The 15,312-nt window shown below is 40.7% G+C and overlaps 1 protein-coding gene across 5 annotated transcripts in view; it reads right to left on the bottom strand.

The window, feature by feature from the left end:
* Positions 1-1,263: 1,263 nt before the first annotated feature.
* Positions 1,264-15,312, bottom strand: part of TRIQK (triple QxxK/R motif containing) — a 47,955-nt gene continuing 33,906 nt past the window's right edge. For all 5 annotated transcript variants that reach the window (XM_083517512.1, XM_083517514.1, XM_083517511.1 and 2 more), the window contains 2 exons: positions 14,074-14,159; positions 1,264-5,101 (listed from right to left, as the gene is read on the bottom strand). In XM_083517512.1, coding sequence (XP_083373638.1) covers positions 4,988-5,101; positions 14,074-14,159 — 200 coding nt within the window. In that variant the 3' untranslated portion in view covers positions 1,264-4,987. The remainder of the gene's footprint in view (positions 5,102-14,073; positions 14,160-15,312) is intronic.

Genomic DNA, 15,312 nt, shown 5'->3' with positions numbered 1-15,312 from the left:
CCGCCGCTGCCCCCCAGGAATGCTGAGATGAAGTCACACGCTCTTGACCCATTAAGGTCTTAGGAATAACACTTACAATTACATTAAAAGGTTTATCCTCCATTCAGTGAGAGAGGCACCACTTCAAATTGTCTAGGAAATAAACATCCCAAATGCTAATATTCAGAGATGTGTAAACAATCACTCAGTGGATCATTCGTTACCCTCAGGTGAGATGCTAGGGACCATTTGAAAATTAGCAGAGGTGTCTCTTTTCAGGGGGAAGGGCCAGAGATCTGTGGTAGAACATCTGTACTGCATGCAGAATGACCCAGATTCAGTTGAGAGTAGGGTTGAGAGACTTCTGCCTGAAACTCTGGAGAACCTCTGCCAATCAACACAGGCAATACTGACAATATGGACCAATGATCTGACTCAGTGTAAGGCAGTGTCCTATGTCCCCTCCCTTTTAACACTACAGGTACTGTATATTACAAATGACTTAATAGAGTCAAGTTCAAATAGGTGAAATGGTTTATCTATTATTTTTTGGTCAAGAAACTTCTGGACTTATTTACAAGGCTTCTGTCTAAAACCAAAATGCAAGTTTCCCTTCCTAAGTTCTTTTCCAGATATCTGTAGATCCAACCATAACTGGCTGCTGGCTGGTATATAGTCTAAACACTTTGACCCTCCAAGCATGTTTACTAGAGGTATGTTCCACCAAGTTCAGTTCAACTTTCTTCCTGATATGTGTCATTCGGACTGAAGTCCTAGCAATCCCTATTTGGGGGGGGGGGGGGAGTAAAGTGGAATGTTGATACATGAATTCACCTCCACAATTTCACCAAGTTAAAAATTATTTAGGGTGTGTGAGGTAAACACAGAGAGGGGAAAATAGGACAGTATTTTAATAATTATATGTTTGTCTTTGATTTAACATGCAAAACAAACTGAATACAATTATACAATAGTCCCGAAAGTTACAAGTTTTACGGTAAGGTTACCAGATGTCCCCATTTCCCGGGGACAGTCCCTGGATTTACAAATCAGTCCCCTGACAAAATCCATCCATTCTGACTGAAGTTGAAAAGTGTCCCGGGTTCATTAAAAAACAACAACTCGTAACCTTATTTACAGGCTATTGCAGCTCCCTGGTACTTGTCTGGTACTGGTAATTGCAGTGCCGCCCAAACTGGCAATAACCGATACTGTTGTCTCAACTGGGGACAGTAAACAGATTGGCCCATTTTTAAAAAATAAAAAGGCTCCTACAATGTAACATTTCACAGTTGTGCATGTTTATTCATCCAAACAAGCTACAAAATAATGCTGAGGCATCTGTTTGAGAGACACTGGAACCTAACGTTTTGGCTGTCTCTTCACAAATTTGGGATTCAGTAAACATTAGCAGAGAATGGTACTGGTTAAGGGCATTGACATGCCATATAAAGTTCCTTTTCCCCTTCTTGGAAACATTTTAAATCTATATGTTATTATATAAAACATGGCACACTGAGGTTAAGTTAAACGGTCACATAAAAGGATATGCATTCACTATATTCTTTTTTTCTGATTTAAGTACAGTTCACATAACCTAACAGGCCATGCTTTTTTCTGGGGGACGCAGACCCCTAAACATTTTGTGAATCTTTGTACTTTTGTCCATTTGCTCTATTTATTTTTCCTGATTTGAACTATAAAATGGTGATTTTCTTGAGTCAAAATGAGGGTACTCCTAAACATTTTTTAAGGAAAAAAGCACTGGGTAAAGGAACAAGCAAACACCCCTCCACTCCCATTCCAAAGAAAGCTGGTGCCAGGGGTGGGAATTGCTAGGCATTTGTCATGGCCCACACCCCTTGGAGAACTATTATGCTCTGAAACTGCTTGGTTCTGCTCTCTTCCTCCTTGCTAGTCCTGCCTGTTCACCTGCCCTCTCTGGCATGCAAGCAATGACAAAAGGGAGGAGATGGAGAAGCAACATCCATTTCCCTTGGGCTCACTGTCAGGCTGGTGTGCCGAAAAGTGTGTGGGCAGTGGTGCATTGGAGAGGAAAAGGAAGGACCATAGAGAAAGAGGTGCCAACTCAAGAGACAACACTGCCTCCACCATACAGAGAGCATCACTAGTGCACTGTGCAAACACTTGATCTCATAATTCTTCCTCCACAGACGGGAGAAATCATGCATGCTGGGTGCCAAAGTGCAGTGATGGTGCCAGTTCTCTAAGTTGCATGAACCAGACCCCGGTTTGTTTATTGTTCCGTTGAGAGGGGAAAGTACACAAATAATCATAGCCAGTTTATTCATTTGCCAATTTCATTCTCACAATTACAAGCAGAATTCACTACAAAAAAATGCCAGGAAGCAATTCCAACACTACCTCTCTCTCTCTTTTTTTGCAATTTCGGTCAAGTACCATATTATCATTTCTTGAGTCATAAAAAACCTGAATTATCCTGCCAAAAGAAGTAAAACTTTACATGTGAAGTGACCAATTTTTCAGTTTGGATTGATCTGCATTATGTTTCCTGTTTTTGGAATGTTTTCATGTTGTGTCTTTCAACTTGGATGCATGATGATAGCTGACTTTCAAAATCTTTATGACAAATAACAGCGAAAGAAACACCTATGATTTGGTCCACAGACTGAGCAGAGTAGCTTTATGGTCAGGATGTTAAAATGAATTTCAAGGCTTCAATAAACATACCAAATAATTCTCTATTAAGCTTCCATATCCTAATCAGCACTAGGGCTTCTCTGATGCCCCATTAAAATGAACGAACCATGTGAACAGCATCATAAATTTCCCAACCATCAAATCTGCACAAATTCATCACAAGTAAAAAAAAAACAATTGCAGACCTTATCATATACTCAGATGCATTTTTTGTATTATCTATTTTTCCTTGGAACTGAGGTTAGGGGAAAAAACCCTTATACATTATATTTAGAATTGTATCATACAAGGACGTATTAAGGAGCCAGGATGTTTCAAATTTGCTGGGAATTTGTATGGAAAAGGTTTGTTAACCGTTATTTGAACTTATGAAAAATGACTGCCTAATTGCCAAAGAGATTTTTTAAAAAACAACCAGCAACCATGTATCTTCCATGTTGATATTGCAGGAGCAGCAATGGTATAATTAAAACAGAATTTCAACTTTATATTAATGAAGCAATGCGCTAATTAAAATCAACATCGACTGAACTTTCTATTTACATTCGTTAAGATAGCCCAAGAGGCAAGGAACTCTGCTTCAGAGGCATATGTGAATGCTTGAGCTTCTGTCATCCAGGTGCCATTTCTGACAGAACACATGTGCCTTGAACAGTTGGCAATGAATGAAAAAGATGACTGCTGATGTATATGCACAAAGGAGCCAGGGTGACACGGAAAATAAACTTGCACCAAAAATTTTTTTTTTAAAAAAAAGGAATAGAAGCGTTCTTCTAAACAGAGAGGTTTGCCGTGTGATTCTATGTATAGATGTGCTACAATTACAAATTATTAAAGCATGCTTATTTGGGAAGTGTTTCTTGTGGCAACTCTTGATAATTTGGAAGCTTTGGATCGTAGAGTTTGATCAGAGTTGACTCCAAGTAGCTTTTACTGAGTCGAGGCTCTCCATATTCTATACAAACATCCATTGAAAGCCACAGCAGAAAATGCTTTGATGGTAGACGTAGGTCCCATTGGGAGAGGGAAGAGCAGTGTAGTGACCCATCTGTTTCCATTAGCTCCAATCTTAAAATATTTGATTACACTTCTCTCGTCTGGTTCTTGGTTCTCTCACTGATGGCTATACTTGAGCACAGTTTAATTTGCTGTTAGGAAATAAATCCAAGTATATCAACTTGTAGGCCAATACCATAAATTACCTTTAATTATTTTCTCGGTTAAAATCTGATTTCATTGCAAATGGAAACGCGAGGTGGTTAACTCAAGGTGATCTTTGCAAATTAGTTTTTAAAAATCCCCATGAATTAAGATTGCTTGTTTGATATCGACACTTGCAGAGGTTGCAACCAACCTAGGCTGCAATCCTATACACACCTATCTGGGAACAAGTCCAATTGAACTCAATAGGCCTTACCTATTCGTGAATTGTCCATAAATTGTGCTGTCCTGGTTAGCATCCTCTGGACTCTTTTGAGCTCTGGATCTTGGCATTGGGCTGTTTTACAGTTAATAACAATGACCATCTTCCAGCCAACATTCAGCATTTTACAATCTCCTTATCCTGAATGGGATTTAAGCACGTTTTACTCTCTCACTGAAATCAATGCAACCTATGTGTGTTTTTGCAGCATCGTGGCGAATGGTGCAAGAGGGTACACTTGATGCATTGATACGGAGAAGACTGTGCTGGTGTGGTCGAATCCCTCTTCTCCAGCTTGTCTACACTTTTTGCTTGCAAAGTCAAAGTAAACCTTGGCATACTAATACTTGCTCTCACTAATTACTGGGTATGATCCAGCTATAGTTAAGCACATTTAAATTCTCACTGGTATTAGTCTAAGAATTAAACATATGCTTGAACCTTTCCTACTGCCTTTAATGCAACTTAACATTCTTAATAATGGAAGCATGCCCACAGACAGCACAGACAATGTAACTTCATCCAGTTCCATCCTGTTTGGTTTCGGTTTGTCATCCTTTGAAAATAACAAATTAATTCCAAGATGAGTCCAGGGAAATCAGAGTCTGCCCTCCAACATGGTAATGCTCATAAATGTAGGAAATTGTATTCCGGAATCAAATATTTTCCAGCTCAAATTATGAAACAAACTATGAAAAGGCTCTATATCATTGAATAAGCCAGGTTGAATAACAGAGGTTTGGTCAGTGGGCTTCATCATTAAAACCCGTAAGCCTTGCTACAATATCTCAAAAGTTTCCAAAGTGCAGGAACTTGTTCAAGTTATGGCCACCTCTGTGAAGAGACGGCTTGTTCTTCATCATCATCTTTTCTAGAAAAAAAAGCTTGCAAAAAAGACATCTGCTAGTTTTCATCTTGATCCAGTTCAAGGTCAACCTCTTCGGACAGGTTAAGATAAAAGAAAGCATAACATGCTACCAGAAATACCAATATAGCTCCAAGGATGAGGCTGACTTCCTGTAGCAACGATAAGATCGGGGTTGAAAGAAAAAAAGTTAGACAAGTCATCATTTCAGTTTAATTAAGAACAAATGACATTTGTCATTCATAAATACATTAACACTGTATGCAATTTACTCAACACATTGTAAATTATCATGGTAAGAAACTTACCCTGTAATTTACTCAAGCAGTCTGATGACCCTCCTCATGCAAGGCCCCACAGCAATGAGCTACACAGTTTACTTAACCAATGTCAAAATACACTTTAAAAAACAATAACCGTGAACAAACACCCTGACCAAATAATGATATAATCTAAACTGAAGGCCACTTTTGGTTTGTTGGTTTGTTTTACCACATGAGCAAACCTAACCTTCCTCATGATCTTCAAATTTCTAAAGGGCTTTCACGTGGAAGATGGAGCCAACTTGTTTTCTCCCGCTCTGGAGGCATCAAGCTACAAGAAAGGAGATTCCGACTAAACGTCAGGAATAACTTTCTGACAGCAAGAGTGGAACAAGTCTCCCTGCACTCGCCTTCCTTGGAGGTTTTTCAGCAGAAGTTGGATGGCCATCTGTCATGCATGGGGTCCCTTCCAACTCTACAATTCTATGATTTGGTGGTTAACATGCATTAACAGTAAAGGCTAAAGCAGATGTGATATTAATGCATTTCTTACATTTAACACACACATCTTTATTAGTGTAAATAGCTGTGGGGATGAAGAACAGCATGGGATTTTTGTAGGTGAGGAATTCAATTCCTTTCCCCCTGGCACAAATCTGATGACAATCTCCACCCCTCAAGCTACTGCTTTGGCCAACAACTTCTATTAAGGCCAACAGGACCAATCACTGGGGTGGGGCTGGGGCTTTTCACTGGAATCACAGCAGAAGCAAAGGCTTCATTTCTCTCTCTTCACCCACTGTGGTCCTAATCTTCTTCAAATCTCTCCCCCCCCCTTTTTTTTTAACTGCACGTTTTTTAAAAGTGCATTTAATGTCACTTCTAGTCTGGTTATCAGAACTGAATCTGGTGACCATGTGGCTAAAGAAGAAAGATTACTGTATAACAGGCTTAGCAAGCGTTTTGCCCAGGACTCTGAAGAGGGACAGAATTCACAGAGTACTTTAAAGGTATCCAAGTGCCCACCAGCAGCATCACACATTTTTAACAGCACCCTCTTCCTAGGCAATATATGTGAACTTTGAAAGTTCCCTATCTTTTCTGGGAGCTGGGAAGCAACCTACCATACCGATTAAAAAAAATAAATGTTAAGGAAACCCCCCAGGCACTTGGAACTTATTCTGTAAAATGAGCTTTACAGCTCTCTAAATTATAGCTCGTGTCTCAAACTTACTGCAGGAAGAACGTGGGGCAGGTGGACAAAGACCAGGGCTCTTCCACCTTCTGAAAAGACTATTTAAAGCTAAGAGCCATTTCACCAGGCAGTTTCATCTAATGCTGGAAGGCTGTGACCTGACACAACGAGGACTGGCTCTAGGGCTGACATGCATAAATGAGGCCTTTGGGAGGCCGTCTTCCTCATTTGAACGGCATACATAATTGAGGCCTTTCTCACACACATGTGTTTGCACATTGTGTAAAACTCGAGCCGACTTTATATCTTTGAGCTGGATTTAATGATTTTCACGTAGCATGCAAGTTCTCTCTCTGCAAGCACTTCTGAAAGTACTCACGTCAGAGAGAAAGCAAAACAGTGTCATCCCGAGAAAGAGTTAACGTTCCTCTGTCAATTCTCTCCTCCATCGCAAACTCCTCTGGAACACACTTCATTTGCATTTACATGAATCCGCTTTATATTTTATCAGTATTTCATATCCATAATTCAGTATATGCCACCGCATACACTTTTCAAATATTATCGCTTCTTGGGGCGAAGATTTCTCAGTGGATTGTCATTCTGCAGGTAGCACAAATTTCCTTTTCCACACAAATAATGCGACTCACAGGTTTGAAACAACAACAACGCCATTTAAAAACTGTTGGTGTGCTTTTGTTCCCAACCCATAATTATAAGGATCGTCAGGTTAGTCTAAACTTTGGGATCTTCTTTTGGTTTTATCTAACGGGATTTCAAAGAAAAGAGCTATGTAAAATTTGTTTTCAGAAAGCGATGGGAATAAAAAAGAAAGCAAGAGATGGGGGACTTCAGGCACACATCTTCTCTATGTCAAAATGCAATGGCCATATAAGGCAGAATTCATTCATTTTCTTGTATCTACTACAGTTGTGCTCCTAGACCTATCTGGGCCCAGCAATACTGCTTAAGGGGGTCCTGGGCAGGATGAGCTCAGGTGGTTCTCCACTCTCTGGGTCGTTTGTAGTCTTCTGATTTCTTCTATCATTGCTTGCTCTCCTCCTCAGCTTCTTCTTTCCTGCAATCTGATAATTAGGGGCAATAGAGAAGGAAGGAAGGAGTCCTCTTCTCTTTACCTTGTCAAAAAAAGGGGGGGATTTGCTACACCCCAGAAGGTTAGAGGATAATCCAGAACACACTTAGTGAGGCAGGGCATGCAGGTCATTGCAGGAGGAAGGAAGTTCTTGCCATAGATGGCTTCCCTCATTTTTCTGCTGACAAATTCCCTTCTGGCAGCTGACAATCACCATTGGATGGTGTATGTAACCAGCACTGCTTGTTTTTAAGGGGAAAGCATGATAGAACTGTATGATAGAACTGTAAGGGACGTGGGTGGCGCTGTGGGTTAAACCACAGAGCCTAGGGCTTGCCAATCAGAAGGTCGGCGGTTCGAATCCCCGCGACGGGGTGAGCTCCCATTGCTCGGTCCCTGCTTCTGCCAACCTAGCAGTTCGAAAGCACGTCAAAGTGCAAGTAGATAAACAGGTACCGCTTCAGCGGGAAGGTAAACGGCGTTTCCGGGCGCTGCTCTGGTTCACCAGAAGCGGCTTAGTCATGCTGGCCACATGACCCAGAAGCTGTATGCCAGCTCCCTTGGCCAATAAAGCAAGATGAGCGCCGCAACCCCAGAGTCAGCCACGAACAGACCTAATGGTCATGGGTCCCTTTACCTTTACGATAGAACTGAAGAAATTCACAGTAAGGATAGTGACTCTTAATTTTTTGTTGAGTAGCAGAAAATCGTTTCTGATTTTCAGCATAAGACAAGGAGTTTGCAGAGTAGCTGGATGAATCCTTTGCACCTGTCTTTGCAGATAGGGCAGATCCCTTTGCTCCAACTTTTATCGGAAGGAAGACCCAGGAACTGAGGGAAATGGGAGTTAGAAGAGATGGTTGTGTTCTACCTTCGCTGCTGGAGGCAGTAAGCCTCTGAATACCAGTTTGCTTGGAATCAGAAGCGAGGAGGGTGCTGCTGCACTCAGTTTCTGTTTGTGGGCTTCCCACAGACATCTGGACTTGACAGGCCATTGGCCTAATGCCTTTCTTTTAACAGGAAAACTATTTACGCATGGAGAGGTTTTAATAGATATAGGAAAGCACATAAATTTTGCCGTCTACCACAGTCATCCTGCTTCAACAACACAGAGTCAAAAACACTGGATATTTATTGCCCACAAGTTACTGTGTTGACATTATCAACAAAAGATAAAAATCACTCATTGGGGAAATTAAAAAAGTATTAAATGGCAATGACTAAATGAAAGTTTGTTACTTTCAATCCAGCATAAAAATGATAGGCAATCAAAATGTGACAGGATAGACTAATTAGCATGCCAGTTTTTGAAATTAAAAGTACCCTACTGGGTTTGGTTTAGAAAGTTTAGGGCCCGTTTTGAAGTAAGGGGGGAACCATACATTTTTTTAAAAGAGCAAAGTTTGTGCAAAATGCATCCCTGGTGAAAGCTCAACCTGTCTACCTGGGTAAATCATAGAAAAATAAGCAATAATCAAGATTATTATTTTAGAATAATGTTTAATTAAATTAGTGTTTCTGAAACTCCATGAAATCAAAATGTCGTTCTAAGCTGAATTGATCTTTTGTAGCCCCCAAATCAAAAAAACCTTCGTATTAAGCTCCTAAATAATCTACCTTATTTTTAATATGTCCAGTTCCTACTGCTCCAACTTACTGCTGCCTCAAATGTGATGAATCTTCAGTATGGCTATTTCCTTCAGTATAGATAGGAAAATGAATGCAAATTGTGTATATGTTACCACAGCTTGCTTATAAATATAGCCCATGGAAATATTATACCGGCATGCTGGCAGAGAATGCAAAACCCTGAAACTGGCATTCGATTTCACACCGTTGTTCAGCCTGGACACTGAGGTCCAGCTCCGAGGGCCTTCTGGCAGTTCCCTCCCTGCGAGAAGTGAGGTTAAAGGCAACCAGGCAGAGGGCCTTCTCGGTAGTGGTGCCTGCCCTATGGAACACCCTCCCATCAGATATCAAGGAAATAAACAACTATCTGACTTTTAGAAGACATCTGAAGGCAGCCCTATATCAGGAAATTTTTTTATGTCTGATGTTTTACAATTTTTTATGTGCTGTAAGCCGCCCAGAGTGGCTGGGGAAACCCAGCCAGATGGGCTGGCTATAAATTATTATTATTATTATTATTATTATTATTATTATTATTATTATTATTATTACAGTGATACCTCGGATTGCATACGCTTCAGGTTACATACGCTTCAGGTTACAGACTCCCCTAACCCAGAAATAGTACCTCGGGTTAAGAACTTTGCTTCAGGATAAGAACAGAAATCAGGATCTGGCAGTGCAGCGGCAGCAGGAGGCCCCATTAGCTAAAGTGGTGCTTCAGGTTAAGAACAGTTTCAGGTTAAGAACGGACCTCCAGAACAAATTACGTTCTTAACCCGAGATACCACTGTATTTAGGTGCAAGGATACCCAGGTCCTTGCACAAGTTGTATGAGCTAATGTGCATCGTGGGAGTTGAAATTAAGGTACAAGGGACTGCTGAATTTAGAGACTGTTTGGATTAACCCATTGGCTAGACTTTCATATCACAGCAAGTTGGTTCAAATGCAACATTCCCAGTCTCCCAAAGCGAAGTTTCAATAACCAAGAACATGCTACAGGCTTACATCCGCCCTCCTTCTACTTCCTCCTCTTTTCAGTTACTCATATCCAATAATTTCCTCTTTAACACAAACCATACTTTGCTACAATATCCAAACTAATAAGCTGTTTTTCCTTGCTTATACTCCAAAGAGCTAAAACATAACCAAGCCATGCTTTGCAAGTCTGGTTTAGAGGGCAAGTATAAACCATTATTTTCCAGGTTTTGATATCAAGGTAACTTATAGGTAAAGGTAAAAGTAAAGGTAAAGGTAAAGGTAAAGGTAAAGCACCCGTGGGCAGTTAAGTCTACTCAAAGGTGACTATGGGGTGCAGCACTCAGCTCGTTTTTCAGGCCCAGGGAGCCGGCATTCATCTGCAGATAGTTTTCCAGGTCTTGTGGCCAGCATGACTGAACCACTTCTGGTGCAACGAGACACCGTGACTTAAGCCAGAGTTCACAGAAACGCCGTTTATCTTACCACCACAGTGGTACCTATTTCTCTACCTGTACTGGTATGCTTTCGAACTGCTAGGTTGGCAGAAGGTAACTTATATTTTGCTCTCATCTGGACACAACTAACTGAACCTGAGGACATGAGGGCAGAGAGACATAAGGAAATGGCTTGCTCATGCAGCACTAAACAATGGTTTGACTTTACATCAATACTTCAAGAAGCTTGCTTCTCATTCAGTTGCCAACCAAGTTATACAATCAAGTGTCCAGAAATCGTGTGAGGAGTGTGCATAAGTGACTCAACTCTATGCTTCAACACTGAAAACACAACACTGAGGTATAATTCTGCTTCTGCAAGATTTCCTTTTACTCTCATTATCAATTTACATAGTACTTTTCACATGCCACATACTGCACAATCTTTATCTTCTTTAACTGCCATCATCCAGCCAGGGTAAGGCACACCTATTTTACAGATGGCAACTGAAGCTGAAAAATTGTTCTTTCCCAGCAGCTCTGCTGGGAATTCTTTATATGTTTTTTACGTTATATTTGCTATTGTTCTGCTTTGTAATTATGAAATTGTTACTATGCTATTGTTTGGCTATGTTAGTATGAAACTGTTACTATGTTACTTGGCTGTGTTATTATGAAATTGTTTTTGTAGCATTTGAAATGTGTTCCTGTGTTGTTGTTGTTTTGTAAACCACTTTGAGCATGATTTTTTTGTGTGGAAAAGCGCTATACAAATCTAAAGAATGAACAAATGAATTCAAGCCTCCAATATATGCATTGTTTGAGGCTATCCTCAACCCTATGCTGTGAGGCCACTTGTCCGGATAGCTCAGTTGGTGGATCATGAGACTCTTAATCTCAGGGTTGTGGGTTCAAGCCCCATATTCGACAAAAGATTTCTGCATTGCAGGGGGTTGAACTAGATTACCCTTGTGGCCCCTTCTACGATGTAAAATTAAATCAGAAAGGTAAAATTAAATCAGAAAGGGACAGAGAAAATTGCATAACTTGATAGGTTAATAATCTGCCTTTTAAACAAACAACAAAAACGGCAATCTATTTTTCCCCCATTAAAACCTGACACACTGCACTAACTGAGGAGACGATGTTGTGAAAGCAGACCACATTGCGTGGCAATGCTTGATCGAGATCAGCTATCAGAGAGCGAAAAGAAACCACTGTTTCGTGATTATAATAGCAAATTTTGGAAGACAACCAAATACATCATCTGGCGGCTCAACAGCTGTTACAGCATGGTAGTAATACCTTGCCATTTGCTGTAAGCTATAACTTGGGGAGGGGGGAATTGATTTCTCATCTGCCAGAAACAAGGAAATGTACTTCTTTGAACATTACTGACATTCTTCTCATTAGGAATAGCTCATTTTTGCATCTATTTTTCCTGATCTGCATCCTTCCCTCAGCATGGGTTGCTAAGCTGATTTTGTGTTAATTTATTTTGAACCAAAAATAAATCGAGAGGAAAGTATTGGAAGCAATTTAAACAAACTACATATGTTTAGCCAAACTCTACGACAGGGTCATGTGTGGGTGTGAAAATATTATAAATATCCTTCATATTATTATTTATTACCTTCACTTGTTCTCCTTCCTTTCTTTAAGCTTTAAAAACAGAAGTTCCAAAATAATTGAGTCCACCAGCTTCCTTGCTGGGTCATAAGAGAAGGCAATCGTTTTCCATGCTGGACAGAAAGATGAAAACTGTAGGCTGGATATCAGTTATACAGTGGTACCTCGGGTTGCATACACTTCAGGTTACACACATTTCAGGTTACAGACTCCGCTAACCCAGAAATATTGCCTCGGGTTAAGAACTTTGCTTCAGGATGAGAACAGAAATTGTGCTCTGGCAGTGCAGCAGCAGCAGGAGGCCCCATTAGCTAAAGTGGTGCTTCAGGTTAAGAGCAGTTTCAGGTTAAGAACGGACCTCCAGAATGAATTAAGTACTTAACCCGAGGTACCACTGTATGTATTTATGACAAAACTGTAACCGTTTACAGTAACATCTAGACAAAAAATTCCATCATGGTCAACAGTCAGGGTTCTCTCTCTCTCTCTCTCTCTCTCTCTCTCTCTGTGTGTGTGTGTGTGTGTGTGTAGGTAACAGTACTTGCCATACATGCTGGTTCCAGGGGGCTAAGGCACTATTGACCCCCTCTATGGTTTTTTTGAGGGAGATAGTCCCTCCCATTGTAAAAACTGGACACAGAGGGACATTAGGACATCACGCAATGTAGCTCATGTGGCGTCAGTACATTGTGCAACATCACACACGCAAGGTCAGAACGCTGCATGTGGCGTCAGTACATTGTGCAACATCACACACGCGAGGTCAGAACGCTGCATCAGGGTCCCTCAATGTGGTTCAGAAGATGGAGCTTCTGGTACTCACTAGTTAGGGAGTTCTGGCACCACATATTTTGCTGCCTTGCAGAAGCCATTTTGTGCTGACCCCCACTTTTATCAAAGCATGGGTACCAGTACATTGTGGGGTTTTTAACCAAAGAAAGCACTGATGTGCAATAATAATGAGGGCTACAATCCTACGCACGGTTCTTTGGGATTATGGCCTGCTGGGACTTACTGTTGAATAGATATGAGCCAAACTGGGATAGCTCATTTGGTAGAACATGAGAGTCTTCACCTCAGAGTCGTGGGTTTGAGCCCCACGTTGGGCAGAAGATCCCTGCATTGCAGGGGGTTGGACGAGATGAACCTCATGGTCCCTTCCAGTTCTCCAAGGCTATTATTCTATGCTGTAAAACATGCACTGTCTGCCTATGGGAGTTGTTTTAAAAAATTATTCCATGACACACAGTAGTTGACAAGAAGCTTTAAAAAAAATAAAATGCTGCCTATCAAAATTACTTTGCAGCTTTATTCTATGCACCCTGCATAGACAAGGAGAGGATGGCATCACCGAAGAAGGGGATTTTCGTAGCAGACCCTAAGTAGCATCTTCACTGCACAGATTTCACTGTATGCTGAAGAGAGACCTCTTTGCCCTGGCCTTTGACAGTGAAGGTATTTTGTTTGGTGGGACCCACCTCTTTTGTTGAATTTATACCCATCTGTTGCCTTTGGAATGGCTTTCCATGTTTTATAATTGGAATGGTTTTACAATTGCATATTTCATCGTTGCAACTCGCCCTGGGACTTTATGGTGGCGTAGGGGCAAGAGATCTGTAAAATAGGTAAAATGAAGCTTAATTCATAAATAACAAAATGGGACTGATTCCTAAGCAGAGCCGTGTCAGATTGCAGCCTCCGAGTTTCAGTTGTTCCTGCTTGGCTGTAGGTTAACGCAAAAGAAATCAGTCATGAATATTTTAGATCCTGGCATTCCACTTAGGGTTTTGAAGTGTCATAAACAATATCTTTCAAAGATCAATATTCACACAGGACATCTATGGGGAAAAGAAACTCAACATCTCTAGGATGTTGGTGTAAGCTATCAGTTAGATATACCTTCATGCCTGGCGCAGTTTTCTTGGCCTCTGCTTTTAATCTTGTTGCTTTTAACATTGGCCTGTTTTTCTTGTAATCTTGTTTTCCTATTGACAGGGGGAGAGAGAAAAAACAGTTACTGAAAACACTCCATGCTAAATGAGGGACAATTATTTCAATGTCTGCAGCATATCCAAATTTTCCTTTACAAAGCACAAAAAGACCACTGTATGTTAGAGCTGCTTGTAGAGTGACAAACTTTGAAATGTTTGCTCTAATAGGGAATACATATGACAGTATAATTTGAGCAATTTATTATTTACAAATGGGCAGCCTAAAAGACTGATGCTACGCCACATCATGCCACATCCAATGTAGAAAATTAAAAAGGGAAAGCCCATGATGAGAAAAGTTTGACGCAATTGAGAACAATTGTGCATAGTATTTGCATGGGTTGTAGGGTTAATTAGGCATAAGATAAAACTCTTACTTTTTCCGAGACAATTTTCAAGAGTTCGTAACCACTCCACTTGTAAATTGGAAGGTTATTAGGCCTACACCCAAATTCAGTTCTAGAAAAAATAAAAAGCACTTCCTGCCTAGTAATAACAGGTTTTGACCATGTTGAAATTGTTTTCACAGTATCCCTTTTCATGCCTCATGTCACAAGACTGCATTATGGCGGCTGGCTGGCCGATCAGTGTTAGATTAGCTGAAAGCTATACTTTGCAGCCTTGTAGTCATTAAGGGCTCTGATCTTAAGCAAATGCATTCAGGACTAGGCCAATGCTTGAGAGGTTTGGTTTCTGCTGCTAAAGTTACTGTTTCAGGAAGGGTGGGGGGAAACTTACCTTCCATACTTACGCACATGTTTACTGCCTTTTTAGTTTTCCTACTCTGCTGTGGCCTGAGTGCCAAAACAGACCAACCAACCTCGAAAGGGCTTTTTCACTCTTGTGGGCAGATCCACACCTTAGATTTAAAGCACATGACTACCCCAAAGAATCCTGGGAAATACACTGAAACAGTGTATCTGAAGAAGTGTGCATGCACACAAAAGTTCATACCAAGAACAAACTTACTTGGTCTCTAAGGTGCTATTGGACAATTCTTTAAATTTTATTTATATATTTCTACTGCGTTAGACCAACACGGCTACCTACCTGAATCTAGAATCCTGGGAACTGTAAGGGTGCTGATAATTATAGCTCTATGAAGGGGAAACTACACTTCCCAGCTTTCTTTGCTGGAGGGGAGAGC

The sequence above is a fragment of the Podarcis liolepis genome (genome assembly GCF_965112155.1).
Source record: "Podarcis liolepis genome assembly, chromosome: 8".
Lineage (NCBI taxonomy): Eukaryota > Metazoa > Chordata > Lepidosauria > Squamata > Lacertidae > Podarcis > Podarcis liolepis.
Note: the sequence above shows the minus strand (reverse complement) of the source record. Positions and strands in the feature narration are given on the sequence as shown.